The 19,117-nt window shown below is 41.8% G+C and overlaps 1 protein-coding gene across 1 annotated transcript in view; it reads right to left on the bottom strand.

Moving 5' to 3' along the window:
- LOC112068302 (MAM domain-containing glycosylphosphatidylinositol anchor protein 2) overlaps positions 1–19,117 on the bottom strand; it is a 171,513-nt gene that overhangs the window by 93,587 nt on the left and 58,809 nt on the right. Inside the window, exon 6 of the mRNA XM_024135406.2 lies at positions 12,019–12,288. Coding sequence (XP_023991174.2) covers positions 12,019–12,288 — 270 coding nt within the window. The remainder of the gene's footprint in view (positions 1–12,018; positions 12,289–19,117) is intronic.

Genomic DNA, 19,117 nt, shown 5'->3' with positions numbered 1-19,117 from the left:
GGAAATTATAGGCAATTAGCAAGACACCCCAATAAAGGATGGTTCTGCAGGTGGTGACCACAGACCACTTCTCAGTTCCTATGCTTCCTGGCTGATGTTTTGGTCACTTTTGAATGCTGGCGGTGCTTTCACTCTAGTGGTAGCATGAGACGGAGTCTACACCCACACAAGTGGCTCAGGTAGTGCAGCTCATCCAGGATGGCACATCAATGCGAGCTGTGGCAAGAAGTTTGCTGTGTCTGTCAGCGTAGTGTCCAGAGCATGGAGGCGCTACTAGGAGACAGGCCAGTACATCAGGAGACGTGGAGGAGGCCGTAGGAGGGCAACAACCAGCAGCAGGACCGCTACTCCGCCCTTTGTGTAAGGAGGAGCACTGCCAGAGCCCTGCAAAATGACCTCCAGCAGGCCACAAATGTGCATGTGTCTGCTCAAACGGTCAGAAACAGACTCCATGAGGGTGGTATGAGGGCCCGACGTCCACAGGTGGGGGTTGTGGCTTACAGCCCAACACCGTGCAGGACGTTTGGCATTTGCCAGAGAACACCAAGATTGGCAAATTCGCCACTGGCGCCCTGTGCTTTCACAGATGAAAGCAGGTTCACACTGAGCACATGAGCACAGTGACAGACGTGACAGAGTCTGGAGACGCCGTGGAGAACGTTCTGCTGCCTGCAACATCTCTCAGCATGAGGATGGTGGGTCAGTCATGGTGTGGGGTGGGGTGGCATTTCTTTGGGGGGCCGCACAGCCCTCCATGTGCTCGCCAGAGGTAGCCTGACTGCCATTAGGTACCAGAGAGATGAATCCTCAGATCCCTTGTGAGACCATATGCTGGTGCGGTTGGCCCTGGGTTCCTCCTAATGCAAGACAATGCTATTCCTCATGTGGCTGGAGTGTTCAGCAGTTCCTGCAAGAGGAAGGCATTGATGCTATGGACTGGCCGCCCGTTCCCCAGACCTGAATCCATTGAGCACATCTGGGACATCATGTCTCGCTCAATCCACCAACGCCAACGTTTGCACCAACAGACTGTCCAGCGAGTTTAGGCGGATGCTTTTACCCGAGGTTCCTGGGATGAGAAGGAAGCCCTCACCAGGTTAGGGGCCCGCTCACCGAGGTCACAGAAAGCATGCCCCGGCGTTGTAGGGAGGTCATACAGGCACGTGGAGGCCACACACACTACTGAGCCTCATTTTGACTTGTTTTAAGGACATTACATCAAAGTTGGATCAGCCTGTAGTGTGGTTTTCCACTTTAATTTTGAGTGTGACTCCAAATCCAGACCTCCATGGGTTGATAAATTTGATTTCCATTGATAATTTTTGTGTGATTTTGTTGTCAGCACATTCAACTATGTAAAGAAAAAATTATTTAATAAGAATATTTCATTCATTCAGATCTAGGATGTGTTATTTTAGTGTTCCTTTAATTTTTTTGAGCAGTGTATATATATATATATATATATAAAACACATATAGATGAATGTAACACACATTCCTATACCACGCCGATGGCCACAAAGTCATTGAGATCAATGGTAGTATGACTTCAGACAGAGGATCCTATTTGAAAGCATATTGGCTATAAGCTTACACTCAGCAGGACTGCCCCTGGGTGATGCGGACCCCTCCCATCTGTCTTTTCCTTTAGCCTCACAGTCACAGAAAGGTCAGGGAAGGGTCACACGCTGGCTGCTCACACACTCCAGTCTCATCTTACCTGTCCATACAGAGTTACTACACGCAGCAAATTATATATGTATTTTTTTATGGCACACGAGGCACCTGTCTTATTAGCGCCCATCTCCGTCAACTAATCAATTTCAGAGGCCAAAACTAATCCATTGCAGAGTTCGTGGGATGGCACGGTACAAGAAGGGGAGTGTGGCACAACGCACGATATCTCTCCTGAATGCACTCTTCCGTGAATTTGTGCACATTCATTGTTTCATAACTTCATTGTGTGGATTGTTCACGTTTGACTGTTAACGTCTATCAATTCCCCATTACATACAGTGTCCGGCCAAACTGAGCAATCGGGGGAGAAGGGCCTTGGTCAGGGAGGTGAGCCTGTAATTGCTGCCAAAGGTGCTTCAACAAAGTACTGAGTGAAGCTTGATTGATGGACTGGTAAGATGGCGGACTTAACACAGCGGTGCAGATCGACTCAAGATAAAAAACGAAATATTCAATATCATACTTAAACTAAATATTAGCAGTTCATATACTCAGGGGTAATAACATTCAATCTGGATAACAACACAAAACAAATCAAAAGGCTAGAGAAATGTATTGACAAATATAACGAAAACAAGCAACACTCAAACATGATGGAGAGTAAACGAGGAGAATCAATCTCCAAAAGAAAATGCAAGTCCTCGACGGATACAGACGATTGATGATTTTCACCACCGGGACTGGTAAAGGGGTAAAGCGATCTGTTAAAGTCATCTGTTAATGACAAACTGGGCATACTTCAATTAGTCAGTAAGGATACAAAGGAGTTGAAGGCGAGCCTCGAAACGAGTGACGGAAAAGCTGCGAAAATGGAGAAAGAAACAAACAAGCTAAGAGGGACAGTCAATAAGATAGAAACAGACGTTAATGAACTTAAAAAGGAGAACATCTTTCTGAGAGAAGCCTTACTTGACAAACAGACTAGATATATGAGAGAAAATCGAGTACTTACGGGTATCCAAGAAAGAGAAGTTCCCGAAAAGGTAGTGAAGGAATTCTTTCTTACAGCGCTTCAAATCCCACTTGATGCTGTCGATAAAATCCAACTCAAACATGTACAGCGTTTCGGACAAAGAGGACAGAGATTTGAGAGCCCAATTGTTTCCAAATGTACTTTCTTTAAGGATAAAGTAATGGTTAAAAGCCTGGGTAAAAGACTCATTGGCACGAAAATAGCCATGAATGATAAGTTCCCGAGGGAGATTGCAAAACGGCGCAAAGTTCTTTACCCAGTACAGAATAGAGGAGAATAGATTAAAATGGAAGCGTGTAGCTCTCGTAGTCGATAAACTGTATATTGACAACAAAATGTTCAGAGACACAGACTACTCCATGGCTATTCTAAAAATGACTAAGTTCTCATAGAGGAGTTGAATAATGGAACACCCAATGCTAGCCATGGTAGGGATTGTAATAATAAAGAAAGAAAAATGTATAGAATAGCAATAAAATAAAATAATTGTTCAATAAATAAACTACACTATACCATTCATATTATTGTGGCCCTGGTGGCGCAAAATAATCAAAGGTCTGACAGCACAAAGATGCTTGGGAAAATGGTCACAACCGGGGACCAGCGTGTGTGTGTTTCATGGGAAGGGGGTGGATATGATCTCCATCACCTAGGACTTGACATTGGTAAATCAAATCTCACATTTTTGCTCAATCTTGCATGCTTTCTCAAACAGCTATAACTGTATAGACATTCGTAGAATCAGGTCCTTTCTTGAGTTGGGCCCTGGAATGTAACAACCGTTGAGCATCTGAGCTTATGGTTGATTGTGGGGGAAAGGGATTGAGTGTGTAAGAGTATGTGTGTGTGTGTGTTTGTATGTATCCAACATCTGTTACAAAGGGGTAAGGATGCTAGGGACAATATAGGACTAATCAAAATAATTGTCTGTTAAAATAAAAATAGTTTGACAAAAATGTCATGTAATGCAATGGCAATCCTGGTTATAGGTAACAATCCTTTGCATGAAGTGCCAACCTTATTATGCATGTTAATTCTGGGACACTGTAAAGTCCATGGAGAATAAGAGCACTGAGGCTAGGAAACACTGTCCCCAACGATAAATCTACGATAATCGAGAATTTCAATAAGCATTTTTCTACGGCTGCCCATGCTTTCCACCTGGCTACCCCTAGCCCGGTCAACAGCTCTGCACCGCCCACAGCAACTTGCCCAAGCCTCCCCTACTTCTCCTTCACCCAAATCCAGATAGCTGATTTTCTGAAAGAGCTGCAAAATCTGGACCCCTACAAATCAGCTGGGCGAGACAATCTGGACCCTCTCTTTCTAAAATGATCCGCCGCAATTGTTGCAACCCCTATTACTAGCCTGTTCAACCTCTCTTTCGTATTGACTGAGATCCCTAAAGATTGGAAAGCTGCCACGGTCATCCCCCTCTTCAAAGGGGGAAATACTCTAGACCCAAACTGTTACAGACCTATATCTATCCTACCCTGCCTTTCTAAAGTCTTCGAAAGCCAAGTTAACAAACAGATCACCGACCATTTCGAATCACACCATACCTTCTCCGCTATGCAATCTGGTTTCCGAGCTGGTCATGGATGCACCTCAGCCACGATCAAGATCCTGAACGATATCATAACCGCCATCGATAAAAGACAATACTGTGCAGCCGTCTTCATCGACCTGGCCAAGGCTTTCGACTCTGTCAATCACCGTATTCTTATCGTCAGACTCAACAGCCTTGGTTTCTCAAATGACTGCCTCGCCTGGTTCACCAACTACTTCTCAGATAAATGTCAGTGTGTCAAATCGGAGGGCCTGTTGTCCAGACCTCTGGCAGTCATTATGGGGGTCCCACAGGGTTCAATTCTCGGGCCGACTCTTTTCTCTGTATACATCAATGATGTCGCTCTTGCTGCTGGTGATTCTCTGATCCACCTCTACGCAGACGACACCATTCTGTATACATCTGGCACTTCTTTGGACACTGTGTTTACAAACCTCCAGATGAGCTTCAATGCCATACAACACTCCTTCTGTGGCCTCCAACTGCTCTTAAATGCAAGTAAAACTAAATGCATGCTCTTCAACTGATCGCTGCACGCACCTGCCCGTCTAGCATCACTACTCTAGCATCACTACATGTGTAACTCTGTTGTTTGTGTCGCATTGCCAGGTCGCAGTTGTAAATGACAACTTGTTCTCAACTGGCCTACCTGGTTAAATAAAGATGAAATAAAAAATAAATAAACATTTGTGAATGATGGAAATTAAGATACACAAGACTTCTGAATATATACACTACCGTTCAAAAGTTTGGGGTCACTAAGAAATGTCCTTGTTTTTTAAAGAAAATCAATTTTTTTGTCCATTAAAATAACATCAAATTGTTAAGAAATACAGTGTAGACATTGTTAATGTTGTAAATTACTATTGTAGCTGGAAAGGGCTGATTTCAGAGGCCCATTATCAGCAACCATCACTCCTTTGTTCCAATGGCACGTTGTGTTTGCTAATCCAAGTTTATCATTTTTTTAAAGGCTAATTGATCATTACAAAACCCTTTTGCAATTATGTTAGCACAGCTGAAAATTGTTGTGCTGATTAAAGAAACAATAAAACTGGCCTTCTTTAGACTAGTTGAGTATCTGGAGCATCAGCATTTCTGGGTTCAATTACAGGCTCAAAATTGCCAGAAACAAAGTACTTTATTCTAAAACTCATCAGTCTATTCTTGTTCTGAGAAATGACGGCTGTTCCATGCGAGAAATTGCCAAGATACTGAAGATCTCGTACAACGCTGTGTACTATTCCCTTCACAGAACAGCGCACACTGGCTCTAACTAGAATAGAAAGAGTGGGAGGCCTCGGTTCACAACTGAGCAAGTGGACAAGTACATTAGAGTGTCTAGTTTGAGAAACAGACAAGTCCTCAACTGGCAGCTTCATTAAATAGTATCCGCAAAACACCAGTCTCAACATCAATAGTGAAGAGGCGACTCAGGGACGCTGGCCTTCTAGAAAGAGTTGCAAAGAAAAAGCCATATCTCAGACCAATAAAAAGAAAAGATGGGCAAAAGAACACAGACACTGGGCAGAGGAAGATTGGAAAAAAGTGTTATGGACAGACACATCTAAGTTTGCGGTGTTCGAATCACAAAGAAGAACATTTGTGAGAAACAGAAAAAATGAAAAGATGCTGGAGGAGTGCTTGACACCATCTGTCAAGCATGGTGTGACGGCCCTGAATTTTTCTGAACCTCTCAGTGCTTCTCCTTCCAATAGGGCGCTTCCCMTTTAATTCCCAATTAAATAGTGCTTCTCCTTCCAATAGGACACGTCCCCTTTAATTCCCAATTAAATAGCCAGCATCAGCTGCGCAAAAGCCGGGGTTGTGATGGAGAAGTGAATGAGGATGTGTTCAACGCTCAGTTCCAAAGCGTCTCTATTCCGTTTGTTTTGTAGCCTAATAGCAAGTTTACCCAGGATCGGATCCACTCTTTGTGTCCATGGACTACACATCTCCGTTGTTCTTCGTGGCCTTTCTCCGCTGGAGATCTGTTGGCGGATTGGATTGTCTGACTTGATTGGATTGTCTGACTGACCGACTGACTACAACCTTTTTGGTATTTCATTTGTTTTGGTGTGATGTATACCGCGATGATTTATGTAGTTAGTTGTAGTTGAGGACTTATTAAGAGTTGATACGCTTGATGGTTGTGTGGTAAAGTAATTGTTATTTTGATTGTATGATTTGATACTGGGTTTACGCTACACTTGTATGAACGGACAAACATTGCGTGACTAAGGTCACTTGAGTTCCCTGAACTTCTTTACCGGGCTGGACTCTTTTTAGGCCCGAAGTACAGGACATTTCTGGAGGAACCAGAGCTCATTATTTGTTATATTGTTATGTGTGTRTGATCATTTATGTTGGTAATACAACCCACGCAAAAGAATACAGTTTTTGAAGTTCTTTCCAATGTTTTAAGGGTTTATGAAAAGTGTATTTCCATCCTGACTTTTACATGAGTCCTTTGTATTGGTGTAGACGGATGGGACTCATTCCCTCCCAAACCAAAAGGAGAAACCAATGTTTTCTCTGATAGGCACAACCTACCTGGCACCCCTATAAATAATAACCTCAAGTCAAAACCGTTACAATGGTGGAGGCAATGTGGTGGTCTAGGGGTGCTTTATTGTTGGTAAAGTCGGAGATTTGTACAGGGTAAAAGATCCATTTTGCAACTCCATGCCCTGTGGACGGCGCTTAATTAGAGTCAATTTCCTCCTACAACTGGAGAATGACCCAAAGCACAGCTCCAAACTATGCAAGAACTATTTAGGGAAGAAGCAGTCAGCTGGTATTCTGTCTATATTGGAGTGGCCAGCACAGTCACCGGATCTCAACCCTATTGAGCTGTTGTGGGAGCAGCTTGACCGTATGGTACGTAAGAAGTGCCCATCAAGCCAAGCCAATCCAACTTGTGGGAGGTGCTTCGGGAAGCATGGGGTGAAATCTCTTCAGATTACCTCAACAAATTGACAACTAGAATGCTAAAGGTCTGCAAGGCTGTAATTGCTGAAAATGGAGGATTCTTTGACGAAAGCAAAGTTTGAAGGACACAATTATTATTTCAATTAACAATCATTATTTATAACCTTGTCAACATCTTTGAATATATTTCCTATTCATTTTGGAACTCATTTCATGTATGTTTTCATGGAAAACAAGGACATTTCTAAGTGACCCCAAACAGTTGAAAGGTAGTGTATATATTTTTAATAGCTATATATAAAGAAAATTGAGGTGAGAGCATTGGAAATACTTTTAGCGGTTGATATGCTTCTGTTCTGTGGGTGGCACTGTGTGGTGTTTTTGAAGGATGGGTCCTGGCCTCTCGGGGGGCCTAGGGATCTGAGGGGACGGGGGTGGTCTGCCGGTCACTGGGATGACAACCCAACTTGGGATGTGGAGGGGCTTAGCGGGTGGAATAGTGGAGAACAATTGGAGGGTTACTTCGTAGCAATGCCAATATCATGGTACAGCTATATGGACACTCAATCGTTGAAGAATCTCAAATATAAAATATATTTTGATTTGTTTAACACTTTCTTGGTTACTTTCTTTGTTGTCTTCACTAGAATTGAGATTCTTCAAAGTAGCCACCCTTTGCATTGATGACAGCTTTGCACACTCTTGGCTTTCTCTCAACCAGCTTCATGAGTTAGTCACCTGGAATGCATTTCAAATAAGAGGTGTGCCTTGTTAAAAGTTAATTTGTGGAATTTCTCTCCTTAATGCGTTTGAGCATATCAGTTGTGTTGTGAGAAGGTAGGGGTGGTATACAGAAGATAGGCCTATTTGGTAAAAGACCAAGTCCATATCATGGCAAGAACAGCTCAAATAAGCAAAGACAAATGACAGTCCATCATTACTTTAAGCCATGAAGGTCAATATGGAAATTTCAAGAAGTTTCTTCCAGTGCACTCGCAAAAACCATCAAGCGCTATGATGAAACAGGCTCTCATGAGGACTGCCACAAGAAAGCAAGACCCAGAGTTACCTCTGCTGCAAAGAATACGTTCATTAGTTACAGCCTCAGAAATTGAAGCCCAAATAAATTATTCAGAGTTCAAGTTACAGACAAATCTCAAAATCAACTGTTCAGTGAGACTGTGTGAATCAGGCCTTCGTGGTTGAATTGTTGCAAAGAAACCACTACTAAAGGACACCAATAATAAGAAGAGACTTGCTCGGGCCAAGGAATACGAGCAGTGGACATTAGACCGGTGGAAATCTGTCCTTTGGTCTGACCGCTGTGTGTTTGTGAGACACAGAGTAGGTGAACGGGTGATCTCTGCATGTGTGGTTCCCACCGTGAAGAATGGAGGTGGTGGTGTGATGGTGCTTTGCTGGTGACACTGTCTGTGATTTGGCAACCGAAGCATTCTGCAGCAAACAGGACAATTACCCAACACACCTCCAGGCTGTGTAAGGGCTATTTGATCAAGAAGGATAGTGATGGAGTGCTGTATCAGAGGACCTTGCCTCCACAATCACCCGACCGTAACCCAATTGAGATAGTTTGGGATGAGTTGCACTCCTTCAAGACCGTTGGAAAAGCATTGCAGGTGAAGCTGGTTGAGAGAATGCCAAGAGTGTGCAAAGCTGTAATCAAGGCAAAGGGTGGCTACTTTGAAGAATCTCATATGTGCTATTTCATAGTTTTGATGTCTTCACTATTATTCTACAATGTAGAAAATGGTAAAAATATAGAAAAACCCTTGAATGAGTAGGTGTCCAAACTTTTGACTGGTACTGTATGTAAACGTGATAATTCTGTTTTTTTATTTGTAATGTCTAAAAACATGTTTTTGCTGTGTCATTATGAGGGATTGTGTGTAGATTGATGAGGGAAAAAAGGGTCTGACTACTTTCTGAAGGCACTGCATATTACCAGTATTGCATTTACCATTAACTCCTATAATATATAATCCACAATGTTTGTTTGGTTACGGCAATTTATGTTAATGCATTCAATATAATATTATTATTCCAGTATTTTACTGTTTTCATTGTCGGAGTGGACACATTGTTTGCAGAGTGCACTTGTGAGAAACAAGTTTTGGTTTATTTAATTCAATTTACGAATATAAGTCATTGTCTTTTGTTTGGTGCGTCCTGTCGCATTGAAGTAGCCTGCRCGCAAATGTAGGCTTATAAATGTGCCCATTTGGGGATCTGATAGTATTTCTGATTTGCTTAACACACCACCACTGATGAGCTGTGGAGCTTCTCAAAGTAATGTTTTCTTCACCTCAGCAAACAAAGTCTGTTTTTACATCAATTGAGAATGACAATAGTTCCTCTCCTTTTCGATAAACCACTCAGCGTGAACGGAAAAATGTCATGCTCTGATCCAATGGAAACGTCATAAAATAGGCCTACCTGATTACTTCTTATCCCTTGAGCAAATAGCCTACACCTCTATATTGTTACCCATCGAAAACAGACATCTGAGATAAACCAAGGCCATCAATATTTCACAACCAACTCCCCAGAAATGTGGAGCTGTCATCTTGTCAAGCATTCATTACCAGCCTCGGACGCAGCAATGTTACTGCTACGCCACATGTTCTGCCATGGTGCAATCAGAAGAAGGAACCCAGAATATGTGCGCATTGTAACGTGACATGACACATAGAAGACCACAACCAATCACATCAACCATATTGAGATAAGCGAGATCCAAAGACTTCGCTCTCACACGGTATTTGCGCATGTGCACAGGTTCGCTTCACGCTGTTACAGCGTTGTAGCTACGGGACCAAAAAATGCAGAGAAGGAGAGCTTCGCACTTCAACTCTTAGTTGTTGCGGAAATTGACCCATTATGCTGTTGACTTTCTGCATCTAAATCGTATCACTGAGTTTACCTTCAAGGTTTGTTATTGCCTTGCTTTCATGTGACTGAACTCCTCAAAAAAGCACTCAAATATGAAGCATTAATCCGTAATAAAAGCAGAAGAAGTGTTGTTTGGAAACTAATGGTCTTTCCAGACAGAATATATATATCGAAGATTCAAACGACTGCCAGGATCAAGAGAGGGAGTATTTGAACCACAAACCTTTATTAGGAACACAGACAGGTTTTCTTGCTCATCGTTAATGTTCGACAATCAAATCGTTTCAGGAATGCCTTATAGGAATACAAGGTGACCTTCTCATATAACAAGTGGACCAGAATTTTCGTGTTCTCTAAATTGCTGACATTTTCTATGGGGTGGAGGTCAGAATGGAGAGTGCAGTAATCCTCTCTCGTGGCTGCTGTGCAGGGTAGAAAATTGCCAATGCAAATCCAAGTTGGGACTAATATAACCCGGGAAAGACTTTAGCAGTGATACAGTTGCACTTCTTGGTCTGCAGACTCTGAAAACTTATCAACAGTAAAACATTCTAGCCATTTTCTCCCATCCATCAGAAAATGGTTGGTAGCAAGATAAGGGTTGAGCCTCTGATGTTGAAAAAGCTTAAGAGCAGAACAACAAAATCCTAACACCATATCACATTGACAACTAATACATTTTCTCCCTGCTGATTCTGCTGCATGTCCACATACGAAGTTGTCTCGTGGGGAAAAAGTTATGAGAATTTGAATATATTATGAAGTCTCATTGAAAGATAACAACATGATTCAGCAATAAACAACAAACCAGGGCTTTCTGAGGCTTCTTCCTTGAATAGGTATTTTCCCCAAACAGCCACTTAAACTCACAGTGAATTTCTATGCTCAGTAGTGTTGATACAGTGCCATGTAAAAACACACACTAAACTTACACAACTGACATCTCGCTGAGAGCTAAGAACACTAATGTGGCCCATTTGTATTTTCACACCTTGCATGTTAAAACAGATATTCCTCTCATCTGTCTATTCAATAACTCATTGAAATTCTGTGCAAACTTCGCTGCTTACGTCATTCATGCTTACGGCGAAAACAAGTGACGTTTTGTTGTGTCGGCGATAAGCAGCTTATTCGTTTAAAAAAAATGTATTTCTGAGGGCTGACAAGGCCATCTCCATGGGATACATTTCATTAGAAAAGTCAGGGAGTGGATTCTACTTGTCTCCGGGTATTAACAATGGGAGTCTCTCGCTGCAACAGGGAGCACTCACACAAAGTGAACGTGAATCAAATCAATAGGTTGACTGCATTCCAAAAGGCACCCTATTCCCTAAATAGTGCACTCGTTTTGACTCGAGCCCTATGGGGCCTGGTTAAAGGTAGTAAATAGGGAATGGGGTGCCATTTGGGATGCAACCCGTTGTGTCCAGGAGCGACGGGCAGGAGCAGTTGAACGGGCTTATTAAAGGGGCAGCTCTCCATTGATGCACAATTCTCGGTTAGCCCACTGCTTGTTACTATTTATACTGTAGATCTGACTGATACACATCCAAAAGCAGTGCATTACATACATTAATGTACACTACAGTCTGCAAAAGTTGTTTATCCTTCGAGGAAAGAAATTGGACATAACATATAACAATAATACATGCCATTTAGCAGACACTTTTAGAGATGCAGCGGTCTAAGGCACTGCATCTCAGTGCAAGAGGTGTCACTACAGTCCCTGGTTTGAATCCAGGCTGTATCACATCCAGCAGTGATTGGGAGTCCCATAGGGCGGTGCACAATTGGCCCAGYGTCGTCCGGGTTTGTCCGGCATTGTAAATAAGAATGTGTTCTTAACTGACTTGCCTAGTTAAATAAAATTAAAAATTAAAGACGTCTGTTATACATACCTGTGACTAAGAACCTGCAGGCACCCGCCCCGGCCTCGTTGGTCACTTCACAGGTGTACTCCCCGTAGCCCTCCCTATTGAGTGCCCTGACGTGGTAGTCCGTCTCGTCGCGCTGGTCGAACTGGCCCATGGTCAGCAGCCTGGTACCCAGCTTCCACTCATACTTGAGCACTTTGGACGGGTGTGCCCGCAGCACCCGGCAGTTGAGGGTGAAGGCGCGACCCAGACCCTGGCGGATCTCTGTGAACACCGGCTCCACCACCGGCGGATCTATGGAGAGGAAGACCAAAGGCCCTATTAGTCAGGCAGGCAGGGGAGGCAAAGGCTGAATCTCAAAAAAATCCCTAGCCCCTGGCCTATATCACATCAGTCAGCCACAGAGCAGCAATGGCCCGGTCCTAAAATAACCCCTATCCCCTATGCACTTGTGGAGATCTGAGAAGATTTGGTAGGTGCAGTGGTGAAAAAAGTACCCAATTGTCATACCTTAATAGAAAAATGACTCAAGTAAAAGTATCAAAAGTAACTGTAATTGCTAAAATATACTTAAGTATCAAAAGTAGAAGTATAAATCATTTTAAATTCCTTTGCAAACCAGACGGTACAATTTAAGGGCCTCTGATATATTTTCAACACTCAGACATAATTTAAAATTCACCCGTGTGTTTAGTGAGTCCACCAGATCAGAGGCAGTAGAGATGAATAGGATTGTTCTCTTGATAAGGGTGTGAATTGGAACATTTTCCTGTCCTGCTAAGCATTCAAATTGTAATGATACTTTTGGGTGTATGGCGTAAAAAGTAGATCATTTTATTTTGGGAATGTAGTGAAGTTAAAGGAAAAGTTGTCAAATATAATGTACAGATACCCCAAAAACGACTTAAGTAGTACTTTAAAGTATTTTTTACTTAAGTACTTTACACCACTGGGTAGGTGCAAGCAATATGGTAATTACTTCCCATATTGTTTACACCTATAAACCTCTCAGATCTACAGGAGTGCCTAGAGAGTAGGAGGGGCTAGGAGTTGATTTGGAATACAGCAAAACTGTCCTTCTCACACAGGCAGCATCTGAGGCCGTCTCCGTATGTCAACCCAAACATAATCCATTCATCTGCATCCAGAATTTCTCCATCTGCAGGACTTTAAAGTCCCATCAGCTCTTATTTATTTATCCAGCCTTTAGATTATTTTGCGCTATAATTACCACTAACCCAACAGCAATGAGATGCCAGTAGCCGTGGCTTTATCAATTAGCCACTCCAAATTCAGTGGAAAGTGATCGAAACACAGTGCTAAATCTGCAATGTTCCTGTCGCTCTTTTGTACACGTCTAAGCAGACACAGCTACACAGTGGAAGTCGGAGTATGTGGGCAAAAGGGGCTACTTAGCACTAACATGAGAACTCAGAAGTCACACGTCTAGGATAATATAGCTTCTAGTGAAAAGCTTAACTTGGAATTGTTGTTGTATATATGCGAGGCAATTTAGTAGGAGATATTTTAAGGGCCTCTGATATATTTTTCCCATTTTGTGTCTAATTTTGAGAACTCTCAGAGGAACTGTCCTCTCTTAACTCGACTGAATGAAAGAGCTTGCTGCTTGAATACACAGAATGGCTGAGAGAGTCCGTAGGGACCGCCCTCCGCTCGGAGACAAACGAGCGTGATTCACAGAATTTGAGTGACACCTTACTAGATAATACCCCAGAAACACTTAAAGGAACAGTTCTGCTAAATAGTTACCAAATAGCTACACGGACTATCTGCATTGACCCTTGTTGCACTAACTTTTTGACTCATCACATACGCTGCTCCTACTGTTTATTATCTGTCACTTTAATCCTAGTTATATGTACATATCTACCTCAATTACCTCGTACCCATGCATATCGACTGGTACCCCGTTTTATATAGCCAAGTTATTTTTACTCATTATGTATCTATTATTACTTTATTACGCGTTTTACTGTATATTATTTTCTTTTCTCTCTGCATTGTTGGGAAGGGCCCGGCAGTAAGCATTTCACTGTTAGTCTACAGCTGAAGTATGTGACGAATAACATATGATTTGATTCTCCAGAATTGCAAATATCCTTTTGTCAATAGGGGGAGCTGTTAGCACTATTTATTTTTTTACATTTCCAAATTAAACTGCCTCGTACTCAATTCTTGCTCGTACAATATGCATATTATTATTACTATTGGATAGAAAACAATCTCTAGTTTCTAAAACCGTTTGAATTATGTCTGTGGGTGAACCAGAACTCTTTCTACAGCGAAAGTCATGACAGGACATGCGAAGGTCTGAAAAATAGTCTCTGATCTCGGATCAGTTTAAAACTCTGTGTGTGCCCTATGGATCGAGATGAACTGCACCCGCCTTCCCCTGGATGTCAGTAACCAATGAGAAGTGGAATGGTGTCTCTACGTGTTTCTCAGAGTTTATAAAAGGCAATGGAGTGAGATGTCCCTTCTTTTCGACGCTCGCCAAGGCGCAAGAGAGGACATCAGAATGGCATGCTCAAAAGCTCTCGTTATCGGGCTAAGATATATCCGTCTGTGATTTAATTCGATATAGGTGTTAGAAACATCATAACGAAGTTATTTGAAACYGATTTATATCAGTTTATGCGAGTATATTGCTATTTTTCGGAATTTCCTTAGTATTGCGTTTGAGGATTTGGACATGTGTGTGCCGTGTAGCTATCGTTAGCTGCTAGTTCCGAAGTTGAAGCAGGTCGTTTTACAACAAAGCAACGATTCTTTTGGACAAAGGACACAATTGCCCAAGATACTGAGGAAGCTCGTCCAAAAGTAAGAGTTATTTATTGATTTTATTCCGTATTTATGTGGAAAATGTAAAACGCAGTTGTCGGCCATTTTTTGCGGCACTAGTCTGGCTGTAACTCAACAATGTATGTCTTGTAACGTTATTTAAAAATCTAAATCAGCGGTTGCATTAATAACCAATGCATCTTTCATTAGCTGTCCAACTGTATTTTTTTAGTCAATCTAATCGATAAATAATCGTAAACATAGGTGCTTTCAAGATGGCGCGGCCAGAATGCATGCCATGTTTTGACATGCTGCATCCGCCAAGACAGTGCATGATTTATAGTTACCTACATTGAAACGATACATTGCATAACCACGATTATGTGATGCTAATTGCCACATTTTCGAACAAACTCTATGATGATGTGTAATATGATGTTACAGGACTGTCATCTAAGAATTCTGAGAAGGTTAGTGAAAAAATTAATATATTTTGGTGGCGATAACGTTATCGCCCCTTTTGCATTGATTCAATGCTGGGGTGATGTTAGCCATGTGGTATGCTAATATAACGATATATTGTGTTTTCGCTGTAAAACACTTCGAAAATCTGAAATATTGTCTGGATTCACAAGATGCTGTTCTTTCGATTGCTGTATGCTGTGTATTTTCAGAAATGTTTTAGGATGAGTATTTTGGTATATTGACGTCGGTCTCTGTAATTATTCCGGCTGCTTCCAACGCTATTTCAGATTGCAGCTGCAATGTTAGAACTGTGATTTATACCTGAAATATGCACATTTTTCTAAAAAAACATATGCTATACCATAAATATGTTATCAGACTGTCATCTTATGAAGTTGTTTCTTGTTAGTGGCTATATATATCTTTATTTAGTCGAATTAGTGATAGCTACTGATGCAGGAAAAAAATGGTGGAGAAAAAAAGTTGTGTCTTTTGCTATCGTGGTTAGCTAATAGATTTACATATTGTGTCTTCCTGTAAAACACTTAGAAAATCTGAAATATTGTCTGGATTCACAAGATCTGTGTCTTTCAATTGCTGTAGGCTGTGTATTTTTTCAGAAATGTTTTAGGATGAGTATTTTGGTAATTGACGTCGGTCTCTGTAATTATTCCGGCTGCTTCCAACGCTATTTCAGATTGCAGCTGCAATGTAGAACTGTGATTTATACCTGAAAAATGCAAATTTTTCTAAAAAAACATATGCTATACCATAAATATGTTATCAGACTGTCATCYTATGAAGTTGTTTCTTGGTTAGTGGCTATATATATCTTTATTTAGTCGAATTAGTGATAGCTACTGATGGAGTAAAAAACTGGTGTCTTTTGCTAACGTGGTTAGCTAATAGATTTACATATTGTGTCTTCCCTGTAAAACATTTAAAAAATCTGAAATGATGGCTGGATTCACAAGAAGTGTATCTTTCATCTGGTGTCTTGGACTTGTGATTTAATGATATTTAGATGCTAGTATTTACTTGTGACGCTATGCTAGGCTAAGCTAGTCAGCTTTTTTACTGTGGGGGGTGCTCCCGGATCCGGGATGAGTACCAAGTAAAAGATATACTTGATCTTATTGATACCTAGAATGTAGTTTATAGAGGCCGAAGGTCAGTGTCGGAAGTGGTTTGTTTACTACACCCTATCAATAGCATAGTTGAGTGCAAAACATTGAAAGTGGTAGGAACCCTGTTAGCATGCTACAGCCCAGCAAGCAAGCATCTAACAGACCGCTATCTGTAATGAGGCTGGAGGCAAGCCCTCCTCAGGCCACCGTCGGAAGAGCTAATATTACTATGCCTAAATGAACTAACTTCAAACGTTTCTGTCGTATACAATATGTTTAGAGTAGAGAAATACTCTCAATTCAAATGTCCTCAAAAACTCAGAATACAACAGGCTCTAGAGGATAACGTGACCTTTCAAGTCATACAAGGAAGTGAACTATAGAAAAACTAAAAACTTGTTTGCCTCCTAAAAATCCATCCGTATTACTCATTAATGGTGTAAGGTTTGTACCTGTTATTTACTACAGGGACTAAAACATAAGAGGTAGAACAAAAAGTAGGCCTAAACAAAAGTAAAGAAGGGAAGAGAGAACCTTAAAGGCACAATATGTCATTTCAACAGCCTGATCCTGGCACTGTTTGGTAAGCTGAGGGACGGGGCTGTGCTATGGATGCAACCGAGCTATAGATGACAGTATGGAGTGATTTTAGTGCCAGGCACTAAAATCACTCCATATGACAGTCCATGAAACATTCATAGAACATGTTCCATTGTTCAACTGAACATTATTATGCTAATGCAGTGTTGTTACCAGGGTAGTTTCATTGTTACTACACAGATAGGCCTATAAGAGCAACTTCATGTAAAGTGTTATGCAAGTTCTTAAAATGATCCTGCGATGTCTCTGCAAGACTTCATCCCCGTGTTAATAGAACCATTTTGCGAACCCAAAAAGCACGGTTAATAACACTTGCTCGTCTTTAACTCTATTTCTATGCACTGCTACTCGTGAATATGGGGTTTTCGAAAATATTCATGATGTCAATATATTTAAATGGGGGAAATGGCAGCAAAAAAAGTTGCTGGGTGAATAGTTCCATCCGTGCCACATTTCATGGTCGGCTCAACTGGGGATTCCTCAGTCTACTCGCATTGCATGACTGGGTGATGATAGCACTTTCAGGATGTCAGTGTTGTCGTTGAGTTTTTCTCTCGCCAAACGTATTCTCTCTCTTTCGTAAATGAATACTGGTGGGGATAAATTAGCGCTTCGCTAATTAGGCTGGGAGCCAGCTTTGAATGCCATACTTAACGAACAGCCCAGGATTAAACAAGGGTTTCTATGACAGAGCGTTGGTCATAGAAACCTTTAAGAGAGTAATGTTCACCCTCCATGTAGATCACCCTCCAGCTAGTTCCCCAATGCCCAAATTGATCAACCCATGGTCAGGGGGCTTGACTAGGAATTTGCCATTCATCCTATAGTATGTGCTGCTTTCTCTCCCATTCTTGCCTTCCAACTGATGCCCATAGCTAATTTAAAGCATTTATTAAAGAGGCTATGATTTTATGGTAGAGCAGCTTACATCAATATGCTTCAGAACATATTTAATTTCTTATAACCAGGGTAAAGCAAGAAAAAAAAATAGCGGGCCATAGATGAAATGCTTAAACTAACAATAATTAGGGCTTTTCAGAGGGAGATGGATCTTCGCTGGTCGAGGGTTTTTCTTTTTCGTACGTTTAATCCTTTTGCACTCATGTCGAGGGGAGAAATATGCAGAAAGGGGTCGTGAAATGTCAGAGTATGACTGCAATTATCCCTTCGCTATGCTTTAAATAGCAACATTAATAATCATCAGTGTCTTATCAGAATTTTGAGACAATTCATTATGGATTTGGGGTTAACTACTGTAGCACAGTGCCTGCCTAAGAGAAAGTAATCAATCTGTAAAGCCCATGATTTTATTAAGGATAGACCCGTCATTATAATATGACCGACAACCTTATATTAACATGCACTCCAAACCAACTTTTTTTTACCTACAAGTAATGTGATACTATATCAAAGCTTTAATATGGACCACACTACAAAGTACTGGGCTTTGGCTCGGCGGACTAACTCAGTCACTGAGAGTAGGAAACTCGGGTTTGAAACCCCAGTCTGACACAATTGCAAATCGGCAAAGCACACTAATCCTAATGCTAACAGCTATGTTTTTGTCCTGTCTGTGACACGGCTGTGATAGTGGTACCAGACACTGAATGACTGTACTGTTTCAAAGCACAATGCTCCAGTGCAAATGACACGCTGCCACACTTCCAAAAACCTCGCTATCTCCCTTTTCCCTGATACTGCTCCTGCCTGCACCACCTCAAAGAGGGTGAATCAGTGACAAGTATGGGCAGTGACCTTTCCAGTCTGCAGGGAGTCCCCCTTCGGCCAGCATGTCTGATTAGGTTGAGATCCTTTGACAAAGCCAACCAGGCCCTCCGTGACCCCAGCTCGCTTAGGAGCCCACCTGTTGATCCAGCTGAATCACTGTGCTTCGTAATTGTATATTGGGCGCATTGCCGGAACACGCCTGGCCAATAAACTCGATTAACCCTTGGAATGATAAGGTCTGTAGACTGCAGGGAACTGACTTACTGGCTGGCTGCTGCAGCACCCACACTGTTAAGGTGAGACAGGAGTTAATTGGGTTCAAGTATATTATCTGAGAGCATTCAATTACTTGGGTGTGGGGCTGTGGTCTCTACATTGGGTGCTGCTACCCATTCCTAGTT

The sequence above is a fragment of the Salvelinus sp. IW2-2015 genome, unplaced genomic scaffold (assembly GCF_002910315.2).
Source record: "Salvelinus sp. IW2-2015 unplaced genomic scaffold, ASM291031v2 Un_scaffold358, whole genome shotgun sequence".
In the NCBI taxonomy this organism is placed as follows: Eukaryota; Metazoa; Chordata; class Actinopteri; order Salmoniformes; family Salmonidae; genus Salvelinus; species Salvelinus sp. IW2-2015.
This window is presented reverse-complemented; position numbering and strand designations above follow the sequence as displayed.